At 41.0% G+C, this 12,963-nt stretch overlaps 1 protein-coding gene across 4 annotated transcripts; it reads right to left on the bottom strand.

Moving 5' to 3' along the window:
• Positions 1-433: 433 nt before the first annotated feature.
• On the bottom strand, positions 434-11,489 carry SIRT5 (sirtuin 5). Of its 4 annotated transcripts, none has more exons than XM_077933243.1 (9): positions 11,264-11,489; positions 8,954-9,085; positions 7,365-7,498; positions 5,781-6,006; positions 4,537-4,624; positions 3,965-4,018; positions 3,677-3,794; positions 2,506-2,621; positions 434-2,163 (listed from the first exon to the last, which is right to left on the bottom strand). In XM_077933243.1, the coding sequence occupies exons 2-9, from the start codon at positions 9,066-9,068 to the stop codon at positions 2,088-2,090; spliced, it is 927 nt and encodes a 308-aa protein (XP_077789369.1). In that variant the 5' UTR covers positions 9,069-9,085; positions 11,264-11,489; the 3' UTR covers positions 434-2,087. The 4 variants fall into 4 exon arrangements, with proteins under 4 accessions (XP_077789369.1, XP_028593463.1, XP_028593464.1 ...); XM_028737630.2 differs by having other exon boundaries at positions 11,298-11,489; XM_028737631.2 differs by lacking the exon at positions 11,264-11,489 and adding an exon at positions 11,078-11,256.
• Positions 11,490-12,963: the final 1,474 nt, after the last annotated feature.

The following is a 12,963-nucleotide window of genomic DNA, read 5'->3' as shown; positions in this document are numbered from 1 at the left end:
GATCGGGGCGGGTTTTGCTGCAGCTTAAGGAAAGTTTGCGCTGAGGATTTTATAAGTAAAGCAAACTAGCCTCGACTCTTTAATTTGCAACATTAAGGCTGAGTTTGCACAGCGAAGCGATCATAATCCCCTCTCAGCACAAGCTTCCCCCCACCCTGAAGTACGGGTGTATTTAAGAGTTTGCATCGGGATTGTTACAGCAAATGCCCCACCCCAACACACATGCCCACACAACAGGACCCAAGTTAGAAAGAACAGAAAGTGCTATTTGTTGCCAGTACATGCTTCTGGATGGACACCCTGGTGTCCAGTCACAGCTACGCTTAAAGCTTGGATTCCACCTCTGGACAGGGAAAATGCAGAAAGAGGTGAAAGGGGCAGTCTGAGTTCCATACGCAGCAACCAAGGGATTCGGTCAATTAGATACCAGTGATTCTGTTTTCGGATTAATACATAGTTTATTTTCTTTTGTGAAAGAACAGTACAAATCACATAATTTCCCCTCGCATTCTTAGGGCATAAGGCGTCTGCGCAGCAGAAACCACTCCATTTCTGATCCGCTGCCAAAGATTCCAATATCCAGAATGCAACTGCACTTAGGCACTAGCCCAAAGAAACATGTGGCAAAAGCATATACTAAAACAACACAAGCCTATCCATGCTTACCCAAATGTAAATTCCATTGTGTTTGCTCCCATATAACCATGTAGAATGCTGCCCAAATTGTTACGTTTTTAAAAGGCGCCAGTCCAGTGCCCTTCTACAGCTTTTGCTGCAAGAAGTTGCCATCTAACATTTCTTCAACATGATTGTTCTAAGATTGAGGGTGGTGCACATCTTTGAGCACCAAACTGGCATGAATGCACCATGTGCAAGGCTATACTCCTTTCTCATTCTGCCAGATGGTGCCCTGCTGGCTTCCCCTTCTAGGCCGTTTGTTTATGGGGGTTGGGGGATGTTAGCTTAAACTGACTTCAAATTTTGAGAGAGCTTATATTCCTTGCAGCTCCAGAAACTTTGCTCATGACAAAGCCTCTTACAATTGATGGATAATGATAATATATGTGAAGCACACTGATTACTCCAAAATTCTTCTATATATTATATATTAATATTAAATTTAAAAAAGAAAACTGCAGACCCATATTATAATCAAAAAGTTGAAAGTTCTGTTTCACAGTACTCAGCATTGCGTTCTATTCCATTTCCCAGTTACTGATGTTTTATCATAGTTGAGAGGAAGTGCAAACATGGTTAGTGTGGTATCTAATGCAGCACTAATTATATAATGAGATCTGCTAATATATATTGATGTTTTGATAGGAAAACTGCTTTGGAACAAAACAGACAAAGCATTGGTTTATCTTATCTTATCTTAGTGACAAAACAAGTAAAAGACTAATAAAACAAACCCACAGATACATTCATACAAGTCCAAGAGCGAGAAGAAATTAAGCATGTATACTTTGCACATGGATGCTGCTACCTATGTTCCTTTAATTATTTTCTCACACTGATCACCACAAAGAAATGTGCACCATCCTGGATGGAAGTAAACCTTTTAAGAGGATTGCACTGCTTCATGAAAAAGACCACCTTGTTTACCATTTTCCTACAAAAACTGGAGTGTAGACTATATGAAAAGCTGTCATTTGCCCCATCTGGTTACTCTTACCTTTCTCAGAATTTTACAGTTGGTTTATAAAATTATTTTGTGTAGTCACAAAGAAGTGTAACGTCATGATGAAGTCCCTCCCCATTATGATTTGCCAAATATGTAGTCTAATATTTCAGGGCACAAATGTCTTCTTTTGAACTGTTGGCATTTTTATGCTCTCATTTCACATAAATCGTTTTTGTCTAACAAAAATGTAACCGCTTATCCAATGTCCTTGACCATGACAACTCTTTTGCTTTGCTCATTTTTGTAACCAACTGGAAAATCATGATCTATTTTCTTCAGTGTCACCCTTAAATCCTATTGCTCACTTGCAGGCATGATGTTTTCTACAAGTCCCACGTTTCTCTTATGTTTGCACCCTGATGAATGAGCAGCTGGGTTTTTCCTCTGTGTTGCTGATAAATGTTCATGAGATTATCTCAGTTTCATGGCGTGCAAGTGCTGGGGGCAGCGTGGTTCCACAGGGACCTGAGAAATGAAACCTGAAACAGAATCGGGATATAAATAGTATTTAATCAAATATACTTGTACTTCAGCAAATAATTCCAAAACCCTAACCCTAAACAAATATCAGAACATTGTTAGTCCTTTTACCTATCCCCCCTTCCATAAACCAGTAAATCTTTTACATTTGTTTGATATCCCATTTATTTCTATGGAGTTTAAGAAGTTTAATGGCAAATTTGCAGGTCTGCAGATTAGGCTGCAAGTGAGAAAATTGCATTGCCTTTGCTAGCAAACATTTTAGATACAGCAGGTTTTACATTTTAATTAATTCTGCAGATAATGGCATTTACTAGTTCTAAAGAATATTAGGGTGCTACCTGAACCTATCTGTGGCCGGGGTGCTTTGCATGTTGAATTCTGCAACTGCCACTCCTCTGGCAGATACCTGGGGAGCAAACATAGCAGCAGGATATACTATAGAGGACGTTCCAACCTGAGAAAGAGAAGAAAATGCAGTGGTTCATTAGCATTAACCTAGCTGCCCAAAACTTTGGCTTGTTGCAGCTATCACATTTTTTCAACCAGACATTGGGAGCGCCCTACATTTTTCAACATTAATCATACTATAGCTTGAGGACTGCATTGATCTTTTTTTAAAAGGGTTTGTAAACCAGCTGCGGGACGCTGGTGGTGCTGTGGTCTAAACCACAGAGCCTAGGGCTTGCCAATCAGAAGGTCGGCGGTTCGAATCCCTGTGAAGGGGTGAGCTCCTGTTGTTCCTGCCCACCTAGCAGTTCGAAAGCACGTCAAGTGCAAGTAGATAAATAGGTACCGCTCCGGCGGGAAAGTAAACGGCGTTTCCGTGCACTGCTCTAGTTCGCCAGAAGAGGCTTAGTCATGCTGGCCACATGACCCAGAAGCTGTCTGCGGATAAACGCCAACTCCCTCAGCCTATAGAGTGAGATGAGTGCCACAACCCCAGAGTCGTCTGCGACTGGACCTAATGGTCAGGAGTACCTTTACCTTTACCTATGACTACTATTACACCATTGCAGACATATCTGGTTGGATCAAAGATTAGCACAGTTTAGGATGTTTCTGTGCGCCCTTAAAATAAGTATTGTGGGTAATGTAAAATAAGTTATACACATGCCACTGAAAGCCACTGGTATGTGATAACCTGCCAATTCTACTGGAAACTGTAAATTTCAAAATATGACAAGAGCCTCAATGCAAAGGGAACTTCACATTTATTGGTAATTAATTTCCTTTTGTAATCACCACAAGTTTAAACTCTGTTGAAGCTTGTTATTTTAATGAATGCTTTAAAAAGATCTGACCATTCGTTGACAATATTTGAGCCATCAACTGAACAACTCAATTGGACCACTCAAATGCCCAACCTTGTGCTATGTGAAAATATTGACATTTCATGTCTGTTATATTTGACAGTTAACTTCATGAATCCTTTCCTAGGAAGCATGAGCCGATACTAAGTTATAGGCTCTAACAAATTAAAGACAAAGAAACAGAACAAAAATCACTTACCACCAAACAAAGGTCACAAATCTCAAGTTCTTTTTCAACCTCTGTAAGAATATCAGAATCCAAAGTTTCTCCGAACCATACAACGTGAGGGCGCAAGAGGCCATTGCATTCTTCACATCTGCCAAGAAAAATTATGGAGATATATGTTAGACTGCCACAAAGCTGGGAAGAAAGCAAAGCAATTAAAAATCTTCATCTAGTTTATTACAAATTCTGCTGCAATAAGTTAAGTAACAGAGCATCTCCTTTGCATGCAATTTTTGAATGCTTCAGCAGCTCAGCACTCACCGAGGAAGATCTTCTACAGGAATCTGGCTGTCTTCAGCATCTGGATCTGGAGCACTATAAATGCAAATAAAAATTGTGAACATTGCAAGTGTAATAATAATCATCATCATCATCACATGGGGTGGAACTCAATGTCATGCTCTTCCAATTCTTTTTTCTGTGCAAGCACCACAGCTTGTGAGATGGAACAAAGCCCCATAAGCAAGCAGAAATAATTGTTCAAGGCTTCTGCTGATGGGCCTGGTTAGGTAAATCCTGCTCATCAAGTGGGATTCAATGCTGGTCCTACTCAGAGCAGACTACTTAAACTCTATTACTGGGATCCAGACTGGTGTGAAAGGCAGCTCTACTCCTGAGCAGGACAGGAGCTTTTAATCATTCCCTTTAAGCATCAGCCCCCACACCTGCAGGAGGAAAAACCCCTTCCAAAGGTTGAAGGGCCCTCTGGATCAGTAACCTATGAAGTATGCAGTATCTTACCTACTGAATGTTCACCTAATCTGACAGGAGAAAATGTCTACATTGGGAGCCAACAGACACAAACTGTAGGTAACACAGCACAGATCCATTACCCTTTCCCATCCAAAGCAGGACAGATTGGACTCTTGTGATTTGCTGTCACAGTTCCACAACTGGTGCATCGGGTTTTGAATAAGCTACCTGTAAATAACAATCCCATATTTTAAACATGGACTTCACAGTTGATAATACAAAACTTCTAACACATCATACCAGCAGTGTGATTCTCATCCCTCTTACAAGAACTGAAAATTGCCTAATTCAGCACTTTGAGCCTGGAAGAATATTATATATTTATTAGTGAAACAACCTACTGGCTATTTGTTCTTCTGACTACTTGTCATACACACAGATATTCTATAATTCTACAAAGTACATAGTCAACAGCAGATTTAGTAAGGCTACTTTTCTAGCTTCTAAAAATCATGCATTGTAGAAGCACTAAACAAACTTCTTAAAAGAAGTGAATTAAATACTACAGCCAGAATCTGCAGAATCCCATTCCTAAAGCAGGGGCACTGCTATTTTTCCCTTTCTGATGGAGCCCCTTGAATGACCTCCATCCTTCAAGAATAGCTCAGTCGGACAAAGGATGTTTCACTGGGAAAGGGAAACACCTCAACATGCTAGTACAGGCATAGGAAACTCGGCCCTGCAGATGTTTTTTGGGACTACAACTCCCATCATCCCTAGCTAACAGGACCAGTGGTCAGGGATGATGGGAATTGTAGTCCCAAAAAATTTGGAGGGCCGAGTTTGTCTATGCATGTGCTAGTACATATATGAAAGGCTGTGTATGACCTTCTGGGCCCTGATTTGTTTACTAATTAAGTTCCTACCCTCTATGGTAATTTGTAATGTGCCTTTCAAGGCTGATTTACACATTATACAGGAGAACTATTATTGAATTTCCCAGTGTTTTCTTTTTTAATGAAATGCAGCCATGCAATTTCTCAATTTGATTAAAGCAGCATTGCTGCTTAATACTTCCTCCACCACAACAAATATTGTTTCCCAATCAAAACCCCTCCTCTGCTTTTAATTCAGTAAAGGAAAAATACAGGTGCAATCCTTCTCTATCACATGTTTACTCTGAGTCTTCCAGCTGCAATTAAGCAAGTTCCATCTTATGAATGCCTTCAAAGAAATCTGAGAGAGGAACTGGGAAGGAAAATGTCCCATCATAGCTAATTCTCAGGTCTTTAATTTCCATGTCTTTATGATTGGAAATATCAATAAACATCTATAAAGGATAGCTGAATGAGATATCTGTAACACACTGCTGGGGATTCCTTACCATGGATTTCTAAGAGGTGCCTTGTTCCTGCTTTTCTGTGGAGCTCATCAATGTTCTGCGTGATAACCACAACACTCCTTCCTTGCTTGCTTAGCCTGGCCTCACACTCTGCTATGGCAGTGTGTGCGGGGTTTGGATGTTTACTCATCATAAGCTCTCTACGGTAATGGTAGAATTCCCACACCCTCGAGGGATTCCTTGCAAAAGCCTCTGGAGTAGCCAGTTCCTGTGGGGTAGAGGGGGAGGAATCATTGGTTGCTTTGTCAATAGAACGCCCATACCTGATTATAAAGCCTCACATTCATTTGCAAGCAGCCATAAGCACAATATTTGGCATTTATATACTGTGATTCAGTGTGTTCAGTACTTCACAGACAACAATGGCGTAATCTAGATCGAGGTAAGTCTTTTGGGTGGTATTAAATTAAGTTATACTCGGAGAAAACTCACTGAAATTAACAAACCTAACTTAGTTGTGTTCATTAATTTCATTGAATCTACTCAAAGTTAAAACTTAAATGAATGCCGCCCTTTATTTGTTTTATATCACACGCAATAACAAAGCAGAAACTCAATTAAACAATATAAAACACGGGATCAGAACACTACTTAACAATTCAGAACTGAGAAGCCAATCAATAGGGCCTTTATACAATGCAACATTTAGATCAGAGTGTCGCTATAACACTGAAATGCATTCAGCTTCACAAAATCCCTTCCACTGCCACTGTAAATATATCCACTTTGTACAGTAACTACTTTGTCTTTTATCTAACATGCCAACCAAAATCAACCCCTAGCTTGGCCAATATAAAGACTGCTAGTTTCTATTAATTTCTGCTCACTGCCTATCTGTAAATCTGTGTGTTTTGTTTAAGGTATGGGACCGATTTGGAATGCAGCCAGACTTTACATTCTTAAAAATAGGTTGTAGCCAATTGTTTCTTTATCCCAGAATCCTAGGTGTATAACCTGATATCTAGAAAACACCTAGCACAGAGCTTTCCGTGACACATTAGTGTGTTGGCTGCAGTGTGTAGGTGTGTCCCACAAACGCTCCCTGTACTCTTATAGTAAAGCTGAATTACTGTGTCACAAAACAATGCATGTCTAAAAAGTGTGTCACCAATATGAAGTTTGAAAAGCTCTGACCTAGCAGATACTTATTTAGCCTGAAATCACCATTTTGGAACCAAGTCTACAAGATGACTTTATAGCTACAATATCCAACCTTAACTAAGCCATAGTTTGGTTTACCATGTTGTGCAAACCAGGCCAGTATCTCCGAGCCTTAACTACCTCCTAAGGTTGTTGTGAGGATGAAATGAGGAAGGAAAGGACCATACACAATACCTTGGGCTCCCTGATGAAAAGGAGAGAAATAAACGTTTTAATAAACAAATAAAACTATGTCCTTACATTCCCTCAAAGCTACTAGGGTTGCAGTCCTATGCTTATTTGGGAGCAAACCTCATTAAACTCAGCAGGGTTTAGTTATGAGTAAATATGTGTAGAATTGCACTTAAAGGCTATTAAGTAGCAGTATTTAGCATCCTGGGGGGAAAACGGGTCAGTAGCACACACCTGAGCTTGCCATTTCCTCCAGTAGCCCCCTGCACCTCGGAAGGTCGGAACACCACTCTCAGCACTGACACCAGCCCCTGTAATAATAGCTATATGCTTTGCTTTAGCAAATACTTCTCGAAAATCAGCCATACCTTTAAAAAAAAAAGAGAAGATGAAAAAGTCAGATTTATTTCTAAATGACACATTTTAAGCACATACAAAAGCTATTTTTTATCTGAAAGTGGAAAACCAAAGTTTGAAACTCCTCAGCTTTAAAGATGTCTGGAATGGATGACCTGGACAAATCAGTCTCTCTGAGCTTGACTAGTTTTGCCTGTGCTTAAATTTTGTATCTTAAAACTTCTGCAGACCATAATCAGAAGACATGTCTGACACAAAATTATGTTTACGTGTTGACCCTGGAAACATTTAAGTTTGATGAGTCTTAAAACGGAGGGTTTTTTTTAAAGCAAAACTGTAGCACATGAATAATTTCATTCATGACGCAACTCGGTGTGCTGAAGTATATACCCTATTGATCTTTAAAGGATAGCCAGTTCATGATTAAAAATTAAATAAAATGGAATGCATGCTTTGCTTTATGAGGCCTCCATTTCAGCTCATTAAGGAATCTTACATAGCAAAACTAGAAAGTGCTTAGAAACAAGACCTGACCTGCTGATATTCAAAACTGAAGTACTTGGTTATACAGACTCTTGTCTAAACATAACAGAATACAACTTCTCATTTTATTTAAGGCGTTTAAATGTAAAAAATAAGTTTAAAAAATGAAAGTTGTACGGGTGAGCTCCTTTGTGTGGATCTAACTATTTTAACTGATTTATTCTTGTAAAATTAGTGATGCCTTCTTAGGATCACAATTTAGTGGCCTTCTGGGTTACCTCCCATTATGATTGCATTTCTATATTCATGGCTAACACAATGCAGTACAGTTTTAAGAAAAGTAGCAGGACCACAAATTATGTTGAACCATAAAAGCAAGACCAATCTCAAATGGATTTAGAAATAAAGAATTAGCAACTTACAGAATTTCCAGACATTGGAAAAAGTAAGCTGTCTCACATTGGTAATATCCTATTGCACATTATGAGGAACACAAATATTCTCCCTCCTCCATCTTTTTTTTTTTTTTGTTATTAAATCTAGCTGAGCTCTAAAACCAGAAGAAAGCCCAGCTGTTGGGAAATATTTGTAAGGGAGAATTTTTCCTTTTACAGAGTCTCCCTTACAATTACTCCCTTTTTCCACAGACGGACTTGAGGCACACACATTTGTAAAGACAGCATGCAGTTCTACTCTTAAACAGGAAGGTGAATAGATGTCTCCTTAATATCTCCTTAATGTCCCCTTATATTTAATAAGCTACATTTTAAAAAAATAGGAGTAATTAAACAAATCTCATCATCTGTACAATCATCTTCACCAACATAGCTCTCCAAACCCAAGTGATTCAAATGGAAGGTTTCAAACTTTTAAGATTTCAAGATTCATTCTTTACAACAGGAACAAAAACAATCAGTTCACAGAAATCATATTGTGTGTGGACACGAAAACAAATATACACCATGGGCAGAATCTTATCTTACTTGAACTTGGTCGGGCCATTTCAAAGCACGTCCTTTGTTTCTTGGAAGAAGCAGGTTTCAGTCCACAATATACTTGAGAAACCAGCCTTCTTGTGGTAAAGTGGAAAAGATTCATCAGGATTCCTTACAGTCCTAACATGGAAGAAAGTTAAATTAAAAAATCTGAATGTATTTGACAAGATGGCAAAGGAAACTCCATCTGCTGTCTGCCTCTGGAGTTATCCGGGACCCCACTTCCATTGTGATTAGTGTCCTGCTTCCTCATTGGGTTGTTTAAATACTTGCCACTGTGCTCAGAAAGAGAGAGCTATTTCTGCAATACACTTTAACACTTAACAGCTGGAGACTTAGCTGAGGGAAGACTCTAACAGGAAGGCCAGCATGAGTGGTAGAAGAGCAACACTCATGGTACTGACAACTTCTTTAGGGCTAGAATGGGAAGAAGACTACCTACACTTCTGTGTGTCTGTTGCTAGTTGCAATTGCTGCAAAATTGAAGAATGTGGACTTTGAATTGCAGGCCATAGCAGAAAGGCTCTGTTCTTTAACCTAGCCTTTGACAACAGTGGTGCCAAATTAACGTTTTGTCCGCGAGTTCTTTAATCAATTTCACTCTGGGGCATGGATTAAACAAAGTATATGAGATGATTCTCAAGTGCTTTTCTACAACACTTTACAGTATGTATATTATCTTCACTGGGACTATTAAAATTCCATTGTAAACAGGAATTCTCTTCTAGTCCTAAACTGCCTGTGTAAGCAAAGTTTTTAATTACATATACCTTTCAACTGGATATTCTCCAGGCATATTTGCCACATTTCACAGAAACTAAGAGTTGCAATTTCCCCATCCTGATTGATTCACATACAAAAACTCTACCAGGCTTCCTAACCTGATGTTCCCCTATCCCAGGAGTGAGCTGCCTTGTTCTGGAAAACCTTGTCTATTGTCTGAAGGCAATACTATTATGTACTGATTTATACAAGCTGCTAGAACATTTTAAAAACTATTAGTTGAGCCATGCAGGTCTCTCTAGGCTAGGCAAATTGGATCAAAACAAACTCTGAAGGTTTGCTTGCTACAAAGATCTCCAGCTAATGATACTTAGGATGCCAACTAGCATATAACAGATGAAAAGAGTTTCACCATATTTAATAAAGTCTCATTCACCAGGACTTGGGCATTTCTGCTCTCAAAACATTATGTACTAAGTACAGAGCACTTTTAACAGTAGCAAGGTTACATCCCAAACAGTTTGTTTCAAGTTTAGGGTTGGGTGGGGGGAGGTACATAGCAGAGGCCAGAGTGGGGCATATTCTGGACGTGAAACAAGCCACCGCAAGCCAAGTAAGCCTGAATCTACTTAGTATCTGGATGGGTAACCACCTGAATTATTTGGAAGGCAGGATATAAAAACATAACACTGCTAAGAAAAAAGAGAGCAATACCTGGAGATCCATGTTAGCACTGGTATGCTTGCCTCTGAAACTGGACCACAAAGACCTATGCTGAAATCCAGTCTCAACTCTCTATATATCGGGTTGGAAAAAACTCTATTTTGTACCTGTGCTAGTTTCCTTAGCTACATACACAAAACAGAAGTAACAGCAACTGGATCTGCAGAGCCAAGCCTACCAAGCCCTTTTTATTTTTACATAAGCGCCCCTTTATATTTAGGATCTATACAGCTGATGGACCCCTTTCGATGTAAAATGAGGAGAGGGGGTGGGGGGGTACACACAACGAGAAGCACCATGCCTTTTATTAGAGCAACTTCTGTTCCTGATGAAAGAGCGAAGGAAGAGGCCTGGGGAAACAACCCCCCCCCCCCCGCCACACATTCGGGGGTGCCAACTTGAATAAAATATGGGGGGGGAGGAAGGACAGGTAAGTCCCACCCCACATAATCGATTACATGACGTTGCACACACTATTGGAATGGCAATGCCCATCAACTTTAGGGGTGGGCAGCCCCCTCAAATATTAGGGGGGGGGGCGTAGGGACCTCAGTCCCTAGGGAGTATAGGCTCCTATACTCACAATGTGTGTGTGTATATACAAACACACACACACACACACACACACACACACACACACACGTATATACATACAAATACACATACACTTCCTGGTGGCTTCCGTGAATATCGGGGCGAGGAAACTTGTTTCCTCCCATGTGTTTCCTCCGCCCTGAAGGTTACTAAGGAACGGAGGGGAAAGGCGCGAGGCCCGCCGTCGCCACGGAGGGAAAGGCAGCTGGCCGAGGAAAGCAGCCGAGAAGCTGCTCTCCGAGGGCCTGAGACCCTCACCTGCGCCCCTCGCCCTCGGCCCGCCGCTACTCACCACCGCCAGCACCGCAACCCAGCCGCCCGCCTCGTGAGGTCCCGCCCCGCCAGGCCGAGCAGCAGGAACAGGAGCGGCGACGACGGGCGAGGCGAAGGGAGGGCCCAGCCGCCGGAGCGGCCTCCGAGGGGCGCGAGGAGAGAGGCCTGCGTGGAGCCCGGCACGTCGCCCTCTCCCGGCTCCGGGCCTGACGAGAGGTTACTATGGTGCCCGAGGCGTCGGGCGCTGCGGAGGCAAAGCCCACCCGCCCCCTCCTCTTAATTGGCACGTATAGGGTTGCATTGGAAATCGCGTTAGAACTCGCTCCCAGAGGCTTTTGAAATCGATGTGTTTTAGAGTTTAAAAAACACGTTTTACAATTACGTTGGAAACAAGCACATTGTTATTATTAATCCATCTTTGTATACCGCCCTATACCGCGCAAGTCTCGGGGCGGTTGCAACATAAAATCACAACGAAATGCGTAATTAAAGTAAAAACAAGAAACAAGTCAATGAATAAACCACTCCCCAGCACATTTTTAAAGTTGTCACAGCCAAAAAGGCCTGGTTAAAGATCTGAAAGTGTATGCAAATATAGGGATTCATATTGCTTAGCTCAATACTGAAAGATTTGCAGCCCGAATGTGTTGGTGAGCTGTTTACAATACATATAAACCATTAAATTATTGGGGTGTGTGTGTTAAAAACAGGTATTAAACATATGATTAAAATCAACAATAGCTATGACTTCTACATGTGTGGGTAGACTAAACAAAAATGTTAAAAGTGGGCACGTAAAAGATTACAGTGAAGATGCCTGCCTGATAACAATAATCCAGAAGCGCTGCCAAACTCCGTACCTGCTGCTTCAGGCGGTGTGCAACTCCATCCAGGACAGGCAGTGGACCAATTTCTCTCACATGGGAACCACTCTCTCATAGTGCCTGTCTTGTTAGGATTCAAGCTCAGTTTATCTTCTTCATCCATCCCACCTCCATGGATGTGGCCAGCATAAGCCGCTTCTGGCGCAACAGAACACCGAAACCAGAGCAGCACACGGAAATACCATTTACCTTCTTACCAGAGTGATACCTATTTATCTACTTGCACTTTTTTGTGTGCTTTCGAACTGCTAGGTTGGCACACAGCTGTCAACGTTTTCCTTTTTTAAAGGGAAATTCCCTTATTCCGAATAGGATTCCTCGCAAGAAAAGGGAAAAGTTGACAGCTATGGGTTGGCAGGAGCTGGGACTGAGCAACGGGGGCTCACCCCGTCATGGGGATTCGAACCACTGACCTTCTGATCGGCAAGCCCAAGAGGCTCAGTGGTTTTTATTATTTTTTACTTTTTGAAATATGGCAACCCTAATTTAGGGTAGTAGGTTACCAGACACCACATTTTAGTTAAAATGGAAGTCATCTAGTTGAAATGAATCTGCATTAGTCTTAGATAAACACAGCTAAAGAAACAGACTCCATAGTTTCAAGGACAGTGGAACATTGTTTGGCTTCTGCTGTCCCATAGCTGCAAATTGTCAACTTTTGCTTGAAAAGAAAAAAATGAAGAGGATGAAGTTCACAAAGTCTGTAAACTCTGAATTAGAATTTGTTGTGACATTATTTTTGAATTGTTAAATGGTCATATCTATTTTTTGTTAGCATGTCCCCCCCCCCCCAAACCTTTG

This window comes from Podarcis muralis, chromosome 8 (assembly GCF_964188315.1).
Source record: "Podarcis muralis chromosome 8, rPodMur119.hap1.1, whole genome shotgun sequence".
In the NCBI taxonomy this organism is placed as follows: domain Eukaryota; kingdom Metazoa; phylum Chordata; class Lepidosauria; order Squamata; family Lacertidae; genus Podarcis; species Podarcis muralis.
Note: the sequence above shows the minus strand (reverse complement) of the source record. Positions and strands in the feature narration are given on the sequence as shown.

Bases quoted from the DNA above. Each gene is read 5' to 3' on its own strand.
- SIRT5 (XM_077933243.1), bottom strand. From the start codon at position 9,068: ATGAATCTTTTCCACTTTACCACAAGAAGGCTGGTTTCTCAAGTATAT. The intron at 2,622-3,676 runs GTAAGTGATTTT...TCTCTTTCTCAG, and splicing joins TTTGTGACCTTTGTTTGGTG to GTTGGAACGTCCTCTATAGT. The intron at 2,164-2,505 runs GTAGCACCCTAA...ATTCTGTTTCAG, and splicing joins CCGGCCACAGATAGGTTCAG to GTTTCATTTCTCAGGTCCCT.